The 14,585-nt window shown below is 35.7% G+C and overlaps 1 protein-coding gene, 1 non-coding gene and 2 gene segments (V, D, J or C); 2 read left to right on the top strand and 2 right to left on the bottom strand.

The window, feature by feature from the left end:
- Positions 1–4,512, top strand: part of LOC109055682 (growth factor receptor-bound protein 10-like) — a 52,971-nt gene extending 48,459 nt beyond the window's left edge. For both annotated transcript variants that reach the window (XM_042745559.1, XM_042745558.1), the window contains 8 exons: positions 137–247; positions 1,133–1,231; positions 1,614–1,691; positions 2,102–2,218; positions 2,313–2,379; positions 2,502–2,589; positions 2,674–2,767; positions 3,590–4,512. In XM_042745559.1, coding sequence (XP_042601493.1) covers positions 137–247; positions 1,133–1,231; positions 1,614–1,691; positions 2,102–2,218; positions 2,313–2,379; positions 2,502–2,589; positions 2,674–2,767; positions 3,590–3,736 — 801 coding nt within the window. In that variant the 3' untranslated portion in view covers positions 3,737–4,512. The remainder of the gene's footprint in view (positions 1–136; positions 248–1,132; positions 1,232–1,613; positions 1,692–2,101; positions 2,219–2,312; positions 2,380–2,501; positions 2,590–2,673; positions 2,768–3,589) is intronic.
- A 2,834-nt stretch (positions 4,513–7,346) lies between these two features.
- Positions 7,347–7,418, bottom strand: trnap-agg. Its single transcript has one exon. It is a non-coding gene; the product is annotated as a tRNA-Pro (tRNA).
- A 1,750-nt stretch (positions 7,419–9,168) lies between these two features.
- LOC109055684 lies at positions 9,169–10,954 on the bottom strand. The segment is given in 2 exon segments: positions 9,169–9,640; positions 10,781–10,954. Coding segments are annotated over 2 exon segments (429 nt in total).
- A 175-nt stretch (positions 10,955–11,129) lies between these two features.
- On the top strand, positions 11,130–11,701 carry LOC109055504. The segment is given in 2 exon segments: positions 11,130–11,193; positions 11,370–11,701. Coding segments are annotated over 2 exon segments (351 nt in total).
- The last annotated feature ends 2,884 nt before the right edge of the window (positions 11,702–14,585 follow it).

Raw genomic sequence — 14,585 nt, 5'->3', positions numbered from 1 at the left:
CGAATTTCTGCGTTCAGTGTGAAAAGGCTTTAATTTTATAATAATGGCAAATAAAGGATTTCAGGACAACTGTTTTCACTGGTCACTGTGAAATGTAGGTCTGTCTTTGTGATGAATTTATACTTGGGTTGTTTAGGAGCCAAGGCACCTGCAGCTACTGTCGGACTTAGAAGACAGCAATATTTTCACTGTGACGACGGGCAGAAAGATGCACAACGCGCCCACAGACTACCAATTCTGCATTAAGGTGAGCAGGATGCCGGTCAGTAAATGAACAAAGTCTTTGACATTGAGAATGTCTAGCACAATTTCAAAATCAATGATTTCCCCTTTAAATAACTACCCATGCCTCACCTGGTACAGTGCATGCTAGTCCTTATTAAAGGGGACATAATACACACAATTTCACCCAATCTCATATTAATCTTGAGTACCTATAGAGTAATATAGCATCGTTCATAGCTCCAAAGAGTCCTTAGTTTTATTATATTTATAAAAGAAAAATACAGCTTTCCGATTCTCTCCGAAAACAGCCGAGCTGCTGGAGGCACACCGGTGGTGGGACTGTATCAAACAATGTGCAAATCCAGTGCCGAACTGGGCCTTGTTTATAAAACATTTGTCAACAACATGCTTGTGAAACTGCATTGCTGCCACAGAAAAACAAACTGCATCCACTGTTCACGTAACGCTTGGTTCTTTGGTTAGCTGAACAAGGTTATCTTTCCCTTACAGCCAAAAACACACTTCTTATGGAGACATTATACTCGAGCGAGTCCCGTTCAGTGCAGCCAAATAAAGCGTGTTGATGGGCACACTCTTGCTCTCGCTCTGGTTGATGTGTGTGCATGAGCGCGCTCTTCCAGGAGAAATGCCCATATAAGCAGTTCCATCCTTCATTACGTTACAAAGAGCCAAGCTCGAAAAAAACTATCCGAAATTTGTACAAAACCGGAAGGAGTATATTTGACACAGAAATACTCATATCGGTTTTTGAAACTTTGGCCATGTTTAGCATGAGAATCCAACTCTTTAACAGTGTAAATAACTCAACATGCATGGAAAAAAAATTAGACCGCCCCTTAAATTTGAGTGCGTTGATTTGACAGTCGATATTTTGCTTGATTGACAGCCCAGTAAGGGCAGGACAGAACAGAAGGAGTTGAAGATGCTGTGTGCCGAGGACGAGCAGAGCCGAACGTGCTGGATGACTGCTTTCAGACTGCTCAAGGTATACAGTAAAAACAGAAAAATGAGGAAATATTTAACAATTTAAAAGAACCATTTTATATTTTAATATATTTAAAAATGTCATTTATTCCTCTAATGGTAACGCTGAATTTTCAGCAGCCATTAGTCCAGTCTTCAGTGTCACACAATCCAATCAGCATGCATCAGATTTAAATTTTTATTTTGTGTGTTCATTTATTTTTCTAGGAATTTTGTTATAAAACGATATCAAATTATTATTATTATTTATGAACATTATAGATTTTAATATTTAATTACTAGAGATTTGTTGTGAACAAGCTGTCCCTCAGATATTTCCCACACACACACTTTTGTCCATTCTTGTTTAACCCAAGACACTTTTTTTTAATTTTTTTTTCCAGTTTGGAATTCTCCTATATCAGAACTACAAGAGCCCTCACCAGAGAAAGACTGCCATATCAAACTTCACCACACCTGTGGTAAGAAACACATTACTACAGTATGTTACTCAGTGCTGACTCTAGTGCACTTGATGGTATAAATGTGCGGCTTTCATGCTTCTGTGAGTTCACCTGGTATTACATGCACCCCATGTGCTTTTGAGGAACGCTTTTACTGAGAGTTCACTTAATCTGCTTATAACAGTAAGAACAGCGTGCTTATGAAGCGTGCAGCTATAGATTCCTTTACGCCGATTTGCATTGGGAACTTTCATGCAGGGCAAACGTATGAACACTGGGTTAGCTGTAGGGATTCATTTAGAAGCTTTTTAATAAGGCTTTAGTGGTTTAATTAGAGAGGTTTAATGCTGATCATAGCAGGTTGTTTTAAGGACAACCCGTAGGAGTTATTTCTACACATAAATGAATGCTTATTGTTTTTACTATAGCGGAGTGTGTCTGAGAATTCACTGGTGGCCATGGATTTCTCAGGAAGGACCGGTCGTGTGATTGACAACCCTGTGGAGGCTCAGAGCGCTGCCATGGAAGAGGGACACACTTGGAGAGTGAGTAGTTAATACATGTATTCTCGGGCACTGAATTAGGTGTTTGATTTTTTTTTTTATTGCATTTATAACAATATTTAAAATCTCTGTATAGAAGCGGAGTCAGAGAATGAATGTTTTGGGAAGCCCCAGTCCTCTACATCCCTCGCCGTTAAGCTCAGGTGAGTGTTGCAGCATTTACTTAAAGTTTAGCACCTTCAACACCAGTTGATTTAAGTGGTACTTTAATAGAAATAACAATATTTCATGCCGGTAAATGTGGACTTTGCGTTTATGTCCTCAGTGATCCACCGGACACAGTTATGGTTCCATGGCCGCATTATGAGAGAGGAGTCCCACAGGATGATTACGCAGCAGGGTCAAGTTGATGGGTATGACACTTTCCATATTTATAGGCAATATTAATTGCTGTTTTATAAGTGGGCAGGGAAATTAATCATTCTTATGTCTTGCAGGTTATTCCTGTTGAGAGACAGCCAGAGCAACCCGAAAGCATTTGTTCTCACGCTGTGCCATCATCAGAAGATTAAACACTTCCAGATTTTGCCTGTGAGTCCCTAATAAACACTCAATACAAACTACCCTTTTGCATGTATTAATGCCTATACAAGAATAAAGAGCAGGGCAAACTGCTATTTTTTTGTCATGTTACCTTATACTTATAAAAGGTGTAATTTACAGTGATTACAGTCAGTGATTGAGAGAGGTACATGAGAATTTAGATGTTAAAACTTTTTTAGGTTACATTTATTTAAAAAAATAATTTTGTAAGTTTTGTGAAAAAAATGTATTTATATAAATATTGTATATTATATATATTTATATTTTGTGCATGCTAGTGAATTTGCAGTGTATAATTTTTTTTTTAGCTGAAAATGAGGCATGATTTATTAAAGGAAATATATAAAATGTTTTTGTTAATTATAATTTTAGGCCTATGTGTACTTAATTAGTAAATATATTCTTAATTATGTGTAATAAATTAATTTTTATATTATGTAAAATGCTGAATGTATTTAACATTTATATTCTACACAATTTATATATAATAATATATAAAATATAATATTATAATATAAATTTGATATTATTTTCTTATATATTTATTATAATTTTTATATTATTTATATAAAATGCTGAATGTTTTAATATGAAACTATATATAAATATATAAGTAATTAATATAAAATTATATTAAATAATTGTGAATGGAATTTTGCTTTAGTAATTCACAGTTTACCCCAATCACCATAACATTATGCCACATTTTTTTTTTTGTGAGAATGTCTGCTTGACAATAGAGTTTATGATTTAAAAATTGATTCAGTGATTTAAAAATCTGTCTTATTCTCATCTCTTTTTCTCTGGCAGTTTGAGGAGGACGGCCAGGTGTTTTTTAGCCTTGATGATGGCTCTACCAAGTTCACAGACCTGATTCATCTGGTAGAGTTCTACCAGCTCAACAGGGGCGTCCTGCCCTGCAAACTCAAACATCCCTGCACCATGGTGGCCTTATGACACCATTCTGATCCTAACGAACAACACACACACAAATAAAAGTAACTGAGAAACTGGATGCTTTTAAAAAAAAATTATAATAATTTCCAGTCATTTTCACAATAAGCTGATGCAACCCAGGGGCATGACCCACTGCTATGGGATTAGCATGGAAACATTTGGGAATAATTATGGGACAAGATCAACTTCCCGGACACCCTGTCCTTTGGTTTTGACAAGGGTGCATGTGTTTTTTTTTTTTTTTTCACTCAGTCTCTGTGGTGATATTCATGAACTTTGATTGAAATCAACACTTTTTGATCATTCAGGACATGACGCTAGACAAACTTAACGGATCAGGATGGTCGTTTCATGTGGTGTGTCTGCAAGGACTTGCTTTGCTAAAAGTTACTTGATGACGATTGATATGTATTATGTTATTTCCTACATGAACATTTTGCACTCTCAAGCTGAAAGCAGGTGATGCGCTTCATCCTGAGCTTACCGCAACAACTGTTACCCATTTGCCTTCCTCCTACATCTCACATTTTTTCATTTTTTTTGTCGTCTTCTAAACTCTTCCTGGGGATTCCCTGTGTAATGATGGGATTAGTCCAGCACCGATGACAGTAATGACCATGAGAGGTGACACATCCTCAGCCAAATAATGGAACCCGGTCTTTCATACATGGCTATCTCCATGTCAGCGAGGAGGGACTAGCCGCAAAGGGTAGCAGACTTGCACTTCAATAAATTATACTTGATTGCTGTGCTTTACCAGCATAAGAATAAGTTACGTTTGGAGTTCTAATCAAGCTTTGCCTTAAAGGAATGTTCTGGATTAAATATAACTTAAACTCCATGGACGAGCTTCATCTGTCGCACACTGTTGATTACAACAGAAAACGTGTTTTGAAAAACAAAAAGTGTGTCGACAGTCACCTGCTTATAATGAAACTTTTCTCAATTAACTTGCTTTATAAGTGGATTTCAATCACCATATTCAATATTAAGTTTGTTTCCAAACTATCAGACAAGTATTTCTGTTATAAATTACATTATGCCACAGAATTGCACTGTAGTTAAAGGGACAGTCTGCCCACAAATGAAATTTGTCATCATTTGTCAAAATGGTCATCCTGATCATCGAGCCAAACGCGTATGACTTCCGTTTTTCAGTGGGACACAAATTAAGATATTTTGAAGAATGTTTTGTCCTTACAGTGAAAATCAGTGGGGTCCAAAACAGCATTTGGACACTGCTGATTACTGTATGACTACAGAGTCATACAGATAACAATTTTTATTTTTGAGTAAACTGTCCCTTTAAATCTGAATGAGCAGAAAGTACAAATCAGAGTTTAGGGCACAAGGGTTAATAATTAACCACAATCTTTTGAGAATTATCCATATCATTTTAATCCAGATCACTTGTTCTGTTTAGGAAGACAATGGCTTGTTTGAGTCCACTGAATTTGCAATTTTTTTCCTGTCAGGAGGCATGTATTTTGCTCCTGGCGCTGAAATGCCATATTGATTGTGTGTAGTTTATATTTGGAACCATCAAAAACTTGACTCGGGCCTTAAGGCCACTAAAACTTGACCCAGGCCTCTTTGGTATGGTTAATCTCACTCTGAGCACAATTCAAGAGGGTTGTTATTCGTTTCTTACACTGACTCCAGGTCGTGTTACGTTGCGAACGTACCTAGCTATTAGTATAGCCCGAAGTTTAACAACTGCCTTTTCAAATCACTGTGCTGTCACTGAGCCATGTTAAACCCCTAAAAGTGACAGGCCAGGCCCGACTGAGCACCTGCGGGGTCGCACGCCTACACGCTCGAGGACTATGGAAGGCCAAAAGGGCCAAAAACGTGAATTTTAACACGTCAACAACAGGTTAAACACGTGTATTTAACGTGTTGTTGATGTGTAAAAATTCACGTGTTTTTGACCCTTTTGGCCTTCCATAGAGAATTTTGCGAAGTCACGTCTCACAGGCGTGTCTGTAATCCTCCGGGGGCTGCGTGACATAATGCGGTGAGGAGATTATCTCCCGTGCCAGCTTTGCAAAAGAAGGTTAGCGACAAAAGGCTGGTGTACGGTTACCTGCGGCGCTACTTCAGCAGTCTCCTGTCTGTCCCTGGCGTCCGCCTTGTTACCCTTTCAACACTGGCCCAGCAAGACTAAGCTATGGTTTTATATGCCAACTCTGACAGCTGACTGTTATACTGCTGAGCTAGAACTACACGCGGCTAGGACGAGAGTGTGTACGATGCACACTACAATTGTCAAACACTTTATGATACCACACAAGCACCTTTTTTTATTTTCACATACGATTCACGCTGTTTAACTTACGTGAATGCTTTAAGAACGTGTTTTCATCTCAGATGTTAGCTACGACTCTGATCTGCCTTATCTTACATTATCGCTTCCTTTCCGCTTTATATGTAAATCGATTTTGTAAATTATTATGAAAAGCTTTATGCATTCAGTGTCAAGGTTAGTGGTTGGCTTTTCATCACGTTAGATTTAGTAATTTAGTCACAGTTCCAGCCTGCATGAGTTAGACGAGAATACCTGAAAACTAAGTAAGTTCTAAATGGAATACGTAAGTGTGAACGCTGATTAGTTCCATCCAACACGAGCTCAAAGTGTTTGGATGATGCTTCTTTTCATCAGACTTGTGCTGTTGTGTTGTGTGGCTCACAATGATGAAATGCCAAACATGCATGTGAAATCAACTTCCCCAGCCTTGATTATGCCATTTTTGTAGATGTATCTTTTTTTGTTGTTTGTTTATTTTGAACACAGGTGACTGGAGATTATTTCACATGTGTGTTTAGCTAACATGCAGCTTAGTCTATTAAAAACATGGAAACAGTCATGCTATTCTAAGTATGTGAAGCCAAAATGTTGGGTTAAATCTGGACAAACCCAGCGACTGGGTTGTTTTCAACCAACAGTTAGGTTAAATAGTTAACCCTGCCTTCTGGGCAGTTACCCAACCGCTGGGTCAAAAACAACCCAATCTCTGGGTTTGACCATATTTTTCCCAATGCTGGGTTGTATTTAACCCCTGTAAGGAGAGGTAGTAGATCTAACACTGTATTAAAACACTATCTATGACTATATAAATGTGGTGCGCTCCAAAACAGAATGAAGATGTTGTGCATAAAGCGCAAATATGCATATTCCCTCTCGACTTGTACCAGTGTGAAATATTTTTAGCTTGTATCGTGTTTTCATTTTTATGTCACAAATGTCTTTTTATAAAGAGTATATATTACAGTATTAAATTAAAAATGTCTTCTGTTGTCTTTATTTCACTAATGGTTTGATATTCAGAATCTTTAGATTTTTAGATTATGCAATGAGATTGTGTCTACAACAAGCTTTAAAATTGCATCCAGTGGTTTTCTTATAAGTGCAAGTACGATAATAATAATAATATATATACTTTAATTGAAGCTTTAAGCTTATCAGTTTAAGGATAGATAGATAGATAGATAGACAGATATATGTATCGGTACATTCCAATACTTTTTTGTGGTGTACAGTATTGTATGAATTATTGCAGTATTTCTCTTTATGTGGTTAATATAAGAGCATGCAATTATGCAACGAAAAGGGCTCGTCCGGGATTTGAACCCGGGACCTCTCGCACCCTAAGCGAGAATCATACCCCTAAACCAACGAGCCTTAGAGATTTTGGGTAGAATCTAGAATGGTGTGCCACGTTGCAGAGGATCATCTATACTGCGTTTGTGATGCTTATTTTGGTGACGTCTACTGATTAATAGCGCCATCTGGTGGCATAAACCTGGAGTTACAGAGGTGCCCTATAGAACAAATTAGAATAATACCAAGCCTAGTAGCAATTAGTTTGCGACATTATAGCAGTGTTCGAAAGGCTGCAAATAATTAAACAGACTGATGTCCATGTGTTCTGAAAACTGAATGACATCAAAAATGACTACGAATATATTCTAAATCTCTTCAGGTAGCTGGTCTACCTTTGTGATTTACAAAGGACTTTAGACATAGGCTAAACAATGTTGCTGAATTAAAATATTATTTTCATAACATAGCCGAGTTGTTAACGTGAACACCAACGTGGTTCAGGCATACCAGGTGTGATGTAAAAATAAATAAACGAAACTCTCAAAGGGTAAACCCGATAGACTGCGCTACCTACTACTGCTTTAAAACGTGAGATAAGCTTTATCAGACAGAATACCTTAATAAATAGGCTATGTTTAAAACGTGTGCTTTTTTTTTCTGAAATAGAACAAGGGCTGACTGAATGCACGATTACTGGTCTTGTTTTAGACCAGTTAAAGTATAACAATATTCTGCTTGATGTCAGCAGTGCACAGGACTTTACCTTAAGATTTTCGAGTACCACTGCCTTCTGTAATTTTATCAAAATTTGGAGTGTGGAGACTACTGTATTCAAGACAAAAAATGTTTTTTCAAACATTTGATGACTTGAGTGATCCCGCCATCTAAGTAAAACATGAGATGGGCTACTTATTTAGAAATTTAACAACGTGTACCTAGGATGCTTGTTCTGTTTGAATTAGGTGTATGGAGCCATGTGGTGTCAAATGCGGCATCTAGTGGTTAACAAGCAGATGTGACGTTCTGATAGACATACATTTGTAATATTGTGTAACTGGGTTTAACTCTGAAAATATATCTTACCAAATGTTTCTGGTGACAGAACCCTCTGAAAAATATTGTCAACGTTAGATGTGGCATTTACATTTTTTAAACCGCACAATGACTCTTCACCAACCCTGTAAGGCCCAGTGTTACAGCAGAACAATAATATTAGTTCTATTTATTAATAACTTTAATTTATTAATAGTCTACACAGCAGGACAGGAGACTCAAAGAACCCAGACTGGGCGTTCACACAGCGTAAAATCATCGTACAAAAACCTGCTCGGGTGAGACTGCAGCATTGCAGCATAGAGCTTCTGCAGATGTTAATGTGGAAGATCATTATTCACCTCAAAGACTTTACACACAAACATACACAGAGACTCTTAAAGGCTACTGAACTGTTGATATCCATTTTTGTCACTCACTTAACATGTTACATACTCTATTAATAATTAACATCAGAATGTCTCAATCAGATTTCCACATGAACTACAATCCAATGCAATCCATCCAACCTTGATCAAAGAAAGCCCACTGTAGCCAAAGCAACTTTTCATGGTAAGTCAATGAACCCATTTTTTGTTGTTTTTTGTTCGGAGCAGTCACAAAAGGTTTTCCCTGGTATATGAAAAATGAAATCTATAAGCAGTTTATTTTCTTGTGAACGCCATAAATGATAAAAGTACCTAAAATAATAACATAAAAATAAAATGAATTAAATATTGTAGCAAGGGAACAAATAAAATGAATGAATTAAGGACAAAATAATTCAAACAATGAATGATTTATAAAGCTTTTATTTGGCAAAAAAATTAAGAAAACATACTTGGTCATATGTATTAAACAGGCTTTAAAAAGATTTGCATACAAAGCAAATTGGAAAACCGTGATGTTTGTTCTTTATTAAGACTGTGTTTTGTGTATATTTCACTGGTCATCATTGCACTGCTTTGTGTTGAGGCTGTTGGTGACTGCATTGTGGGACGGGTGCGTGGCGTCACAGCTGACGGTTGTTGCTCTGCCCCACTCACTCTCAGTGAGGCTCAGGCTGCTGCTCCAGCTGTACAGTCCATCCTTCTGCAGCTGACTGGGACTCAGATTGACACCAGAGCTCCTGCTGCTGCCGTCCACCTTCCAGCTCAGCTTCCAGTCAGAGGGGAATCCCTTACTGGCCACACACAGCACTGTAGCCTTACCCTGCTGCAGCTCGTCTCTGGAGGGAGGCAGCACCGTCAGAGCGGGACGAGCCGCAGCTAAAGAGAGACACAGATGGAAACTGTGATGTTTCATTCTTCTGAAAAACAGCTCTATCAGTCTTTCTGAGTGTCTTTCACTTCCCTTTAAGAGATTCAGAGTTAATCAAGCAGATCTCAAGTACAGCAGCCTATAAAAATATGTTTTACCAGCCATCACACATACATTATAATTTATTCATTATAGATAATGTTATATTATATGGTTTCTGACAACATATATTCAAATTATTGTTCAATTATTTGTTAAAAACCTACTGTATTACTTACAGTTATAGCTGCTTGTAGTTTGAAAACTACACCAGAAGAAAACATATTTCTGTCTCATGTGACATTCAATGAAAAAAGTCATTAAAAAACTTAATCAACACTGTGAAATAATGCTGCAATTAGATATATCAACTTAAGATTTTTGAGACAAATTAAATATCCAGCTTAACCAAAATAAACTCTTTATTTTAAGTAAAGCAAACGCTTAATTTTGAAATATTATTATTTATTTTAATGTTGAATTCGAAGTTGTGAAGCAGATCTTAAGTTCAACAGCCTGTAAAAACACATTAGTATCAGTATTCATATTCATATATTCAGTGTTCATAAAAATCAAGATTTATGACTATATGAGACTTAAATTTATATACTGGATTTATAACTACCTTTCAGGTTTATATTCTGAACAATATATTTGACGTGTTTTATTTTGTTTCTCTATGCATCAAATAATGTCCCTTTTTTTCTTCTCATGAAAAATGTAAAAAATGAAAGAAATTTATTTTCAGTTCATAATTACGTTTATTGCCCCATTTTACAGTACTTATATAGTAACTGACATCTGAGTAGCTAGACATATTTCTGTTTCACATGAAAGTACATAAACCTAATCTATAAAATGCATATACTGTATTTCATTTACCACTCAAATAGATACAGATAAACAGCTAAACTAATTAAATTTCAACCCATTTAGAAGTACATTGTATATGCTGTTACATAAGGCAAAAAAAAAATGTCTGAGGATAGCCTATTTTTTTATTTCTTCTATTGGTCTGTTCATCTTCTTATTACTATTATTACCAACTAATTAATTAATAGAAATAGAAATAGAAATAACAGATTTTGAAAGAGATTTAGCCTACTTACTTCCAACTGAGAGTTGGGTGCCTCCACCGAACGTGTACCACAGTGATACAAACCCAATCAACAGCTGTACAAAAACCTCCTGCAATAAGTCTGACACTGACATCAACACTAACACTCACAATAAAACACTGTATCTTAGGTTAGTTTTGCTTCGATAGGTCAAACATTTTATTGCATTAATGTTAACTAATTAAATGCTTCAAAATTTATTTTGTATTATTTGTATCTTGATCATTTTTGAGGCAAATTCCAGGATGCATCTGAATGTGTTTTTGAAAGTGTTTTGCATATTAACTGAACACTGTGCTTAAAACTCCACTGATGATTATTAGTGTGTGACACTGACACACACACAGAACAAACAATGATTTCTATTATTCTAATGCTGGGGACACTCTGTCTGCTTGCTCAAGGTTCAAAAATACATTTTCTACATTATGGAATTAATCGTTTGTAATTTATTTTATATTATTTTATTTTGTGCTTTCTTTTAGTTTTATTTCATTTAGTTTGACTGCTTTATATCAGACAACTTGTCTTTGCTTGTATTTTGAAGTATTATAATATTTGTTTTTGCACTCTCTCTCAGTGTCTCATGAAGAGGTTCAGTCTCCTGAGTCTCTGTCTGTTAAAGCAGGAGAATCTGTCTCTATCAGCTGCACTGGGACCAGCGGAGTTGGTAATGACATGAGCTGGTATCTGCAGAAACCTGGAGAAGCTCCTAAACTCCTGATCTACACAGCCAGTGAACTTGAATCTGGAGTCCCAGATCGGTTCAGTGGAAGTGGATCTGAACCTGATTTCACACTGAACATACGTGGAGTCCAGTCTGAGGATGCAGGAGTTTATTACTGTATGGGGGCTTATGATGGTCCAGTGTTCACACAGTGAAACAGCCTCGTGCAAAAACCTCCCTCAGTCTGACAGCTAAGAGAATATAAGGATAATGAGAAGTTCACAATATCAGTCAGTTATGATATCAACAGATAAGTTGTGCTTAATTAGATTTGCAAATATAAATACTACATCCATGAGATAATACACATTCATGAATTAATTAGACTTTAGTTCATTATAAATGAAACATGAAATCCATGTGTCTGTTTCAGTATTCACATACTCTTTCATTCATCCTTGTAGCATTTTGAGCAACAGAAGTAATAATCTGTCCATGACATTTTAATTGTAATTTTACATTTGAAATGAATTCAGCTGAAATTAACAGCCTATAGATTGAGTGAATATTAGCCTTAGTCCAGTTATGCTTAAATTCAGTTGGCAGGATCCTAAAACCTTCAAAAAGCAGCAGCAAATTCTGACGTGAGCTTGACTATGTGCAACATGAAGACAACAAATCATATCACATTACAATATGTGAACTCATGCCATCAAAAAACATGAAAATTCTCTTTTAAATTCTATTTTAAAATATAGTGTTGTATATCATTCATATCACATATAAATAGTATTTATATTGTTTTTAAATGTGGCAAAAAGTGGTAAAATTAGATTAAAAAATATCTGTTTCTATTTTAATATATTTTAATTTAATTTATTCTTTATTGTGCTGCTTAATATTTTTGTGGAAACTAGCATCACTGTGGACAGAGGCCTGCTTTGCATTGAACTGCATGCTTCAGTGCTCTGGAGGTCTTTATTAGATCTCTGAGCTTTGTGATTTTATAACTAAAAGCTTTCCTTCATGATAACGGATCCAAAAGCAAACATGACTTTAATAGCCATTATTATTTGGATACTCATAACCTGCACCTGGAGTAAGTATATAGAAATTCATCATCAGCTGATTTGCTCCACAGGTGGTGGGATCAAGATTTAGTTTAGACTATAAATACTGTATATACATTTATAAGCACACATATTCTTTCTTATATGCATGCTTTTTACTCGATTAAGCAGTATACTGTGCATTATCAGGGATGGGCATGTATTTCAGATATATGTATTTAATATATGTATTTAAAATACAAAATACTTTAAGTTTTGTATTTCGTATTTTAAAACCTTTGGAAAAAATCAAATCCATTTTGCATTTAAATACATTTAAGATCAATATTTTTGTATTTGCAAAATAAATAAAGTATTTTGTGCCAGTCAACCTCTTTATGAGGGTGTTGATTTCATGTATCAGATAGCTCTCTCCCCAACATTCATTCATGTGAGCTCCATTCAGCATTGGTTGATTGACTTTTCTGGAATAAGATAAGGTGAGGATGTCATGGTCAATTCTACTTGTCGATTTAAGTTAAAATAGTGCATCATTCAGTGAGTGGAAGAGTGGAATGCTGACAAGTAGGCCTATACTTTGTCTAAAGGCCATTTCACATGGGACATGGCTAGTGGTAGAATCACAGCGCTGCTGCCACTTTCTCTCATTGTGGAAGCATTCTGTGCAGTTGAAAGCTAGTCTCTCTTAGTCGGTGTAACACCTGCATACTCCAGTGCGACACTTAATCTACTGGACTAATTCTAGGTTCTCAAGGAGTGGGAGAAATGAACATAAAGTTAGACTGGAGACCAGATTTAAGAAACAAAATCCGGCATTTTATTATAAGACAATCAAAACACAGAACAATGAATCAACTTAAGGATAATCACATAGATGATAAAAGGTAAGTAATAAAAGTAATCTCTTCCTTCCTTTTTCTTTTTAGAAATTTTTAGAAATTAGTTAAGAAATAAGTTAATTTAATTAAGTGGATCCACTTGAGTTTGATAATCTATTCAAGTTAGTTTAATTATTTGGTTAAACCTATTTACGATTTGCTATTTTTCTGACTTAACTCTTTTTTTCCACTCCTCACAGTATAAGAACAATTCAATCAAATTCAAACAGGCAAAGTAAAGCAATCATATGTTATATCATTCATGATACTGACATGAAAATAAAACAAAATGGAATAAAACTGTGTATGGCAGCTGAATTCAGTTCTGTTCAGTCATGTAATGCAGTTCAGTTCAAACTGTTGTGTAATGAAATTCAGTTCATCTAAAAAAAAATAATGCAAAAGATTGTTTCAAGGGAAAAAATGGGAAAAAGAAAACAACAGGAGAAAGATTGTTGTCCTGTTCAGAAAAAAAAAAAAACAGATCCAAAAACTTTTTTTTTTTTTTACCTTTATTTAACCAGGTTAATCGGTTGAGAACAGGTTCTCATTTGCATGAACAACATGAAGTTACACATGACATACCGACATTTAAATACACAGTCATAAATATAGAAGACATTCAGATTCAGTTAAAAGTACTGGACAATGTATAAATGTAAAAATTGAAAAACTTAATAGTTTAAAAAAATTAAAATGGCAGTGCAATTAAAATAGCAGTAGGATAATAGTATAGTCCAACATGGGTAAATTGATAATGTGCAAATAAATGCAATAACAGCCATTCAGTTGAATAAGTGCAAAAAAATACATAAGACTTTGTTCGCAAAGAGCATCAACATGTAAAGTGGTCCGTCAGTAAATTTGAGAGTAAAACTTTAAAAGTAGTGATCGAAACAGTAGATTCTAATTTGAGAGACTTTTGTAAAGTGTTCCAATCATTTGCAGCAGAAAATTTAAAAGAAGAGCGTCCAAAAGAGGTGCAGGCTTTTGTAGGGTCTAGAGAGATATATTTACTTGAACACAGGTTAAATACAGGCACTGATATGGTTATTAAAGTACTTAGGTAAGATGGTGTTTTACCTATGGACTTGTAAATTAACTGATACCAGTGATTTAGGCACCGGTTGTGTAACGAAGGCCATCCAACTAGTGAGTAAAGAGTGCAGTGGTGGGTGTTG

The sequence above is a fragment of the Cyprinus carpio genome, chromosome B19 (genome assembly GCF_018340385.1).
Source record: "Cyprinus carpio isolate SPL01 chromosome B19, ASM1834038v1, whole genome shotgun sequence".
In the NCBI taxonomy this organism is placed as follows: domain Eukaryota; kingdom Metazoa; phylum Chordata; class Actinopteri; order Cypriniformes; family Cyprinidae; genus Cyprinus; species Cyprinus carpio.
The sequence above is the reverse complement of the archived record's forward strand: the minus strand, read 5'-3'. Positions and strand labels throughout refer to the sequence as shown.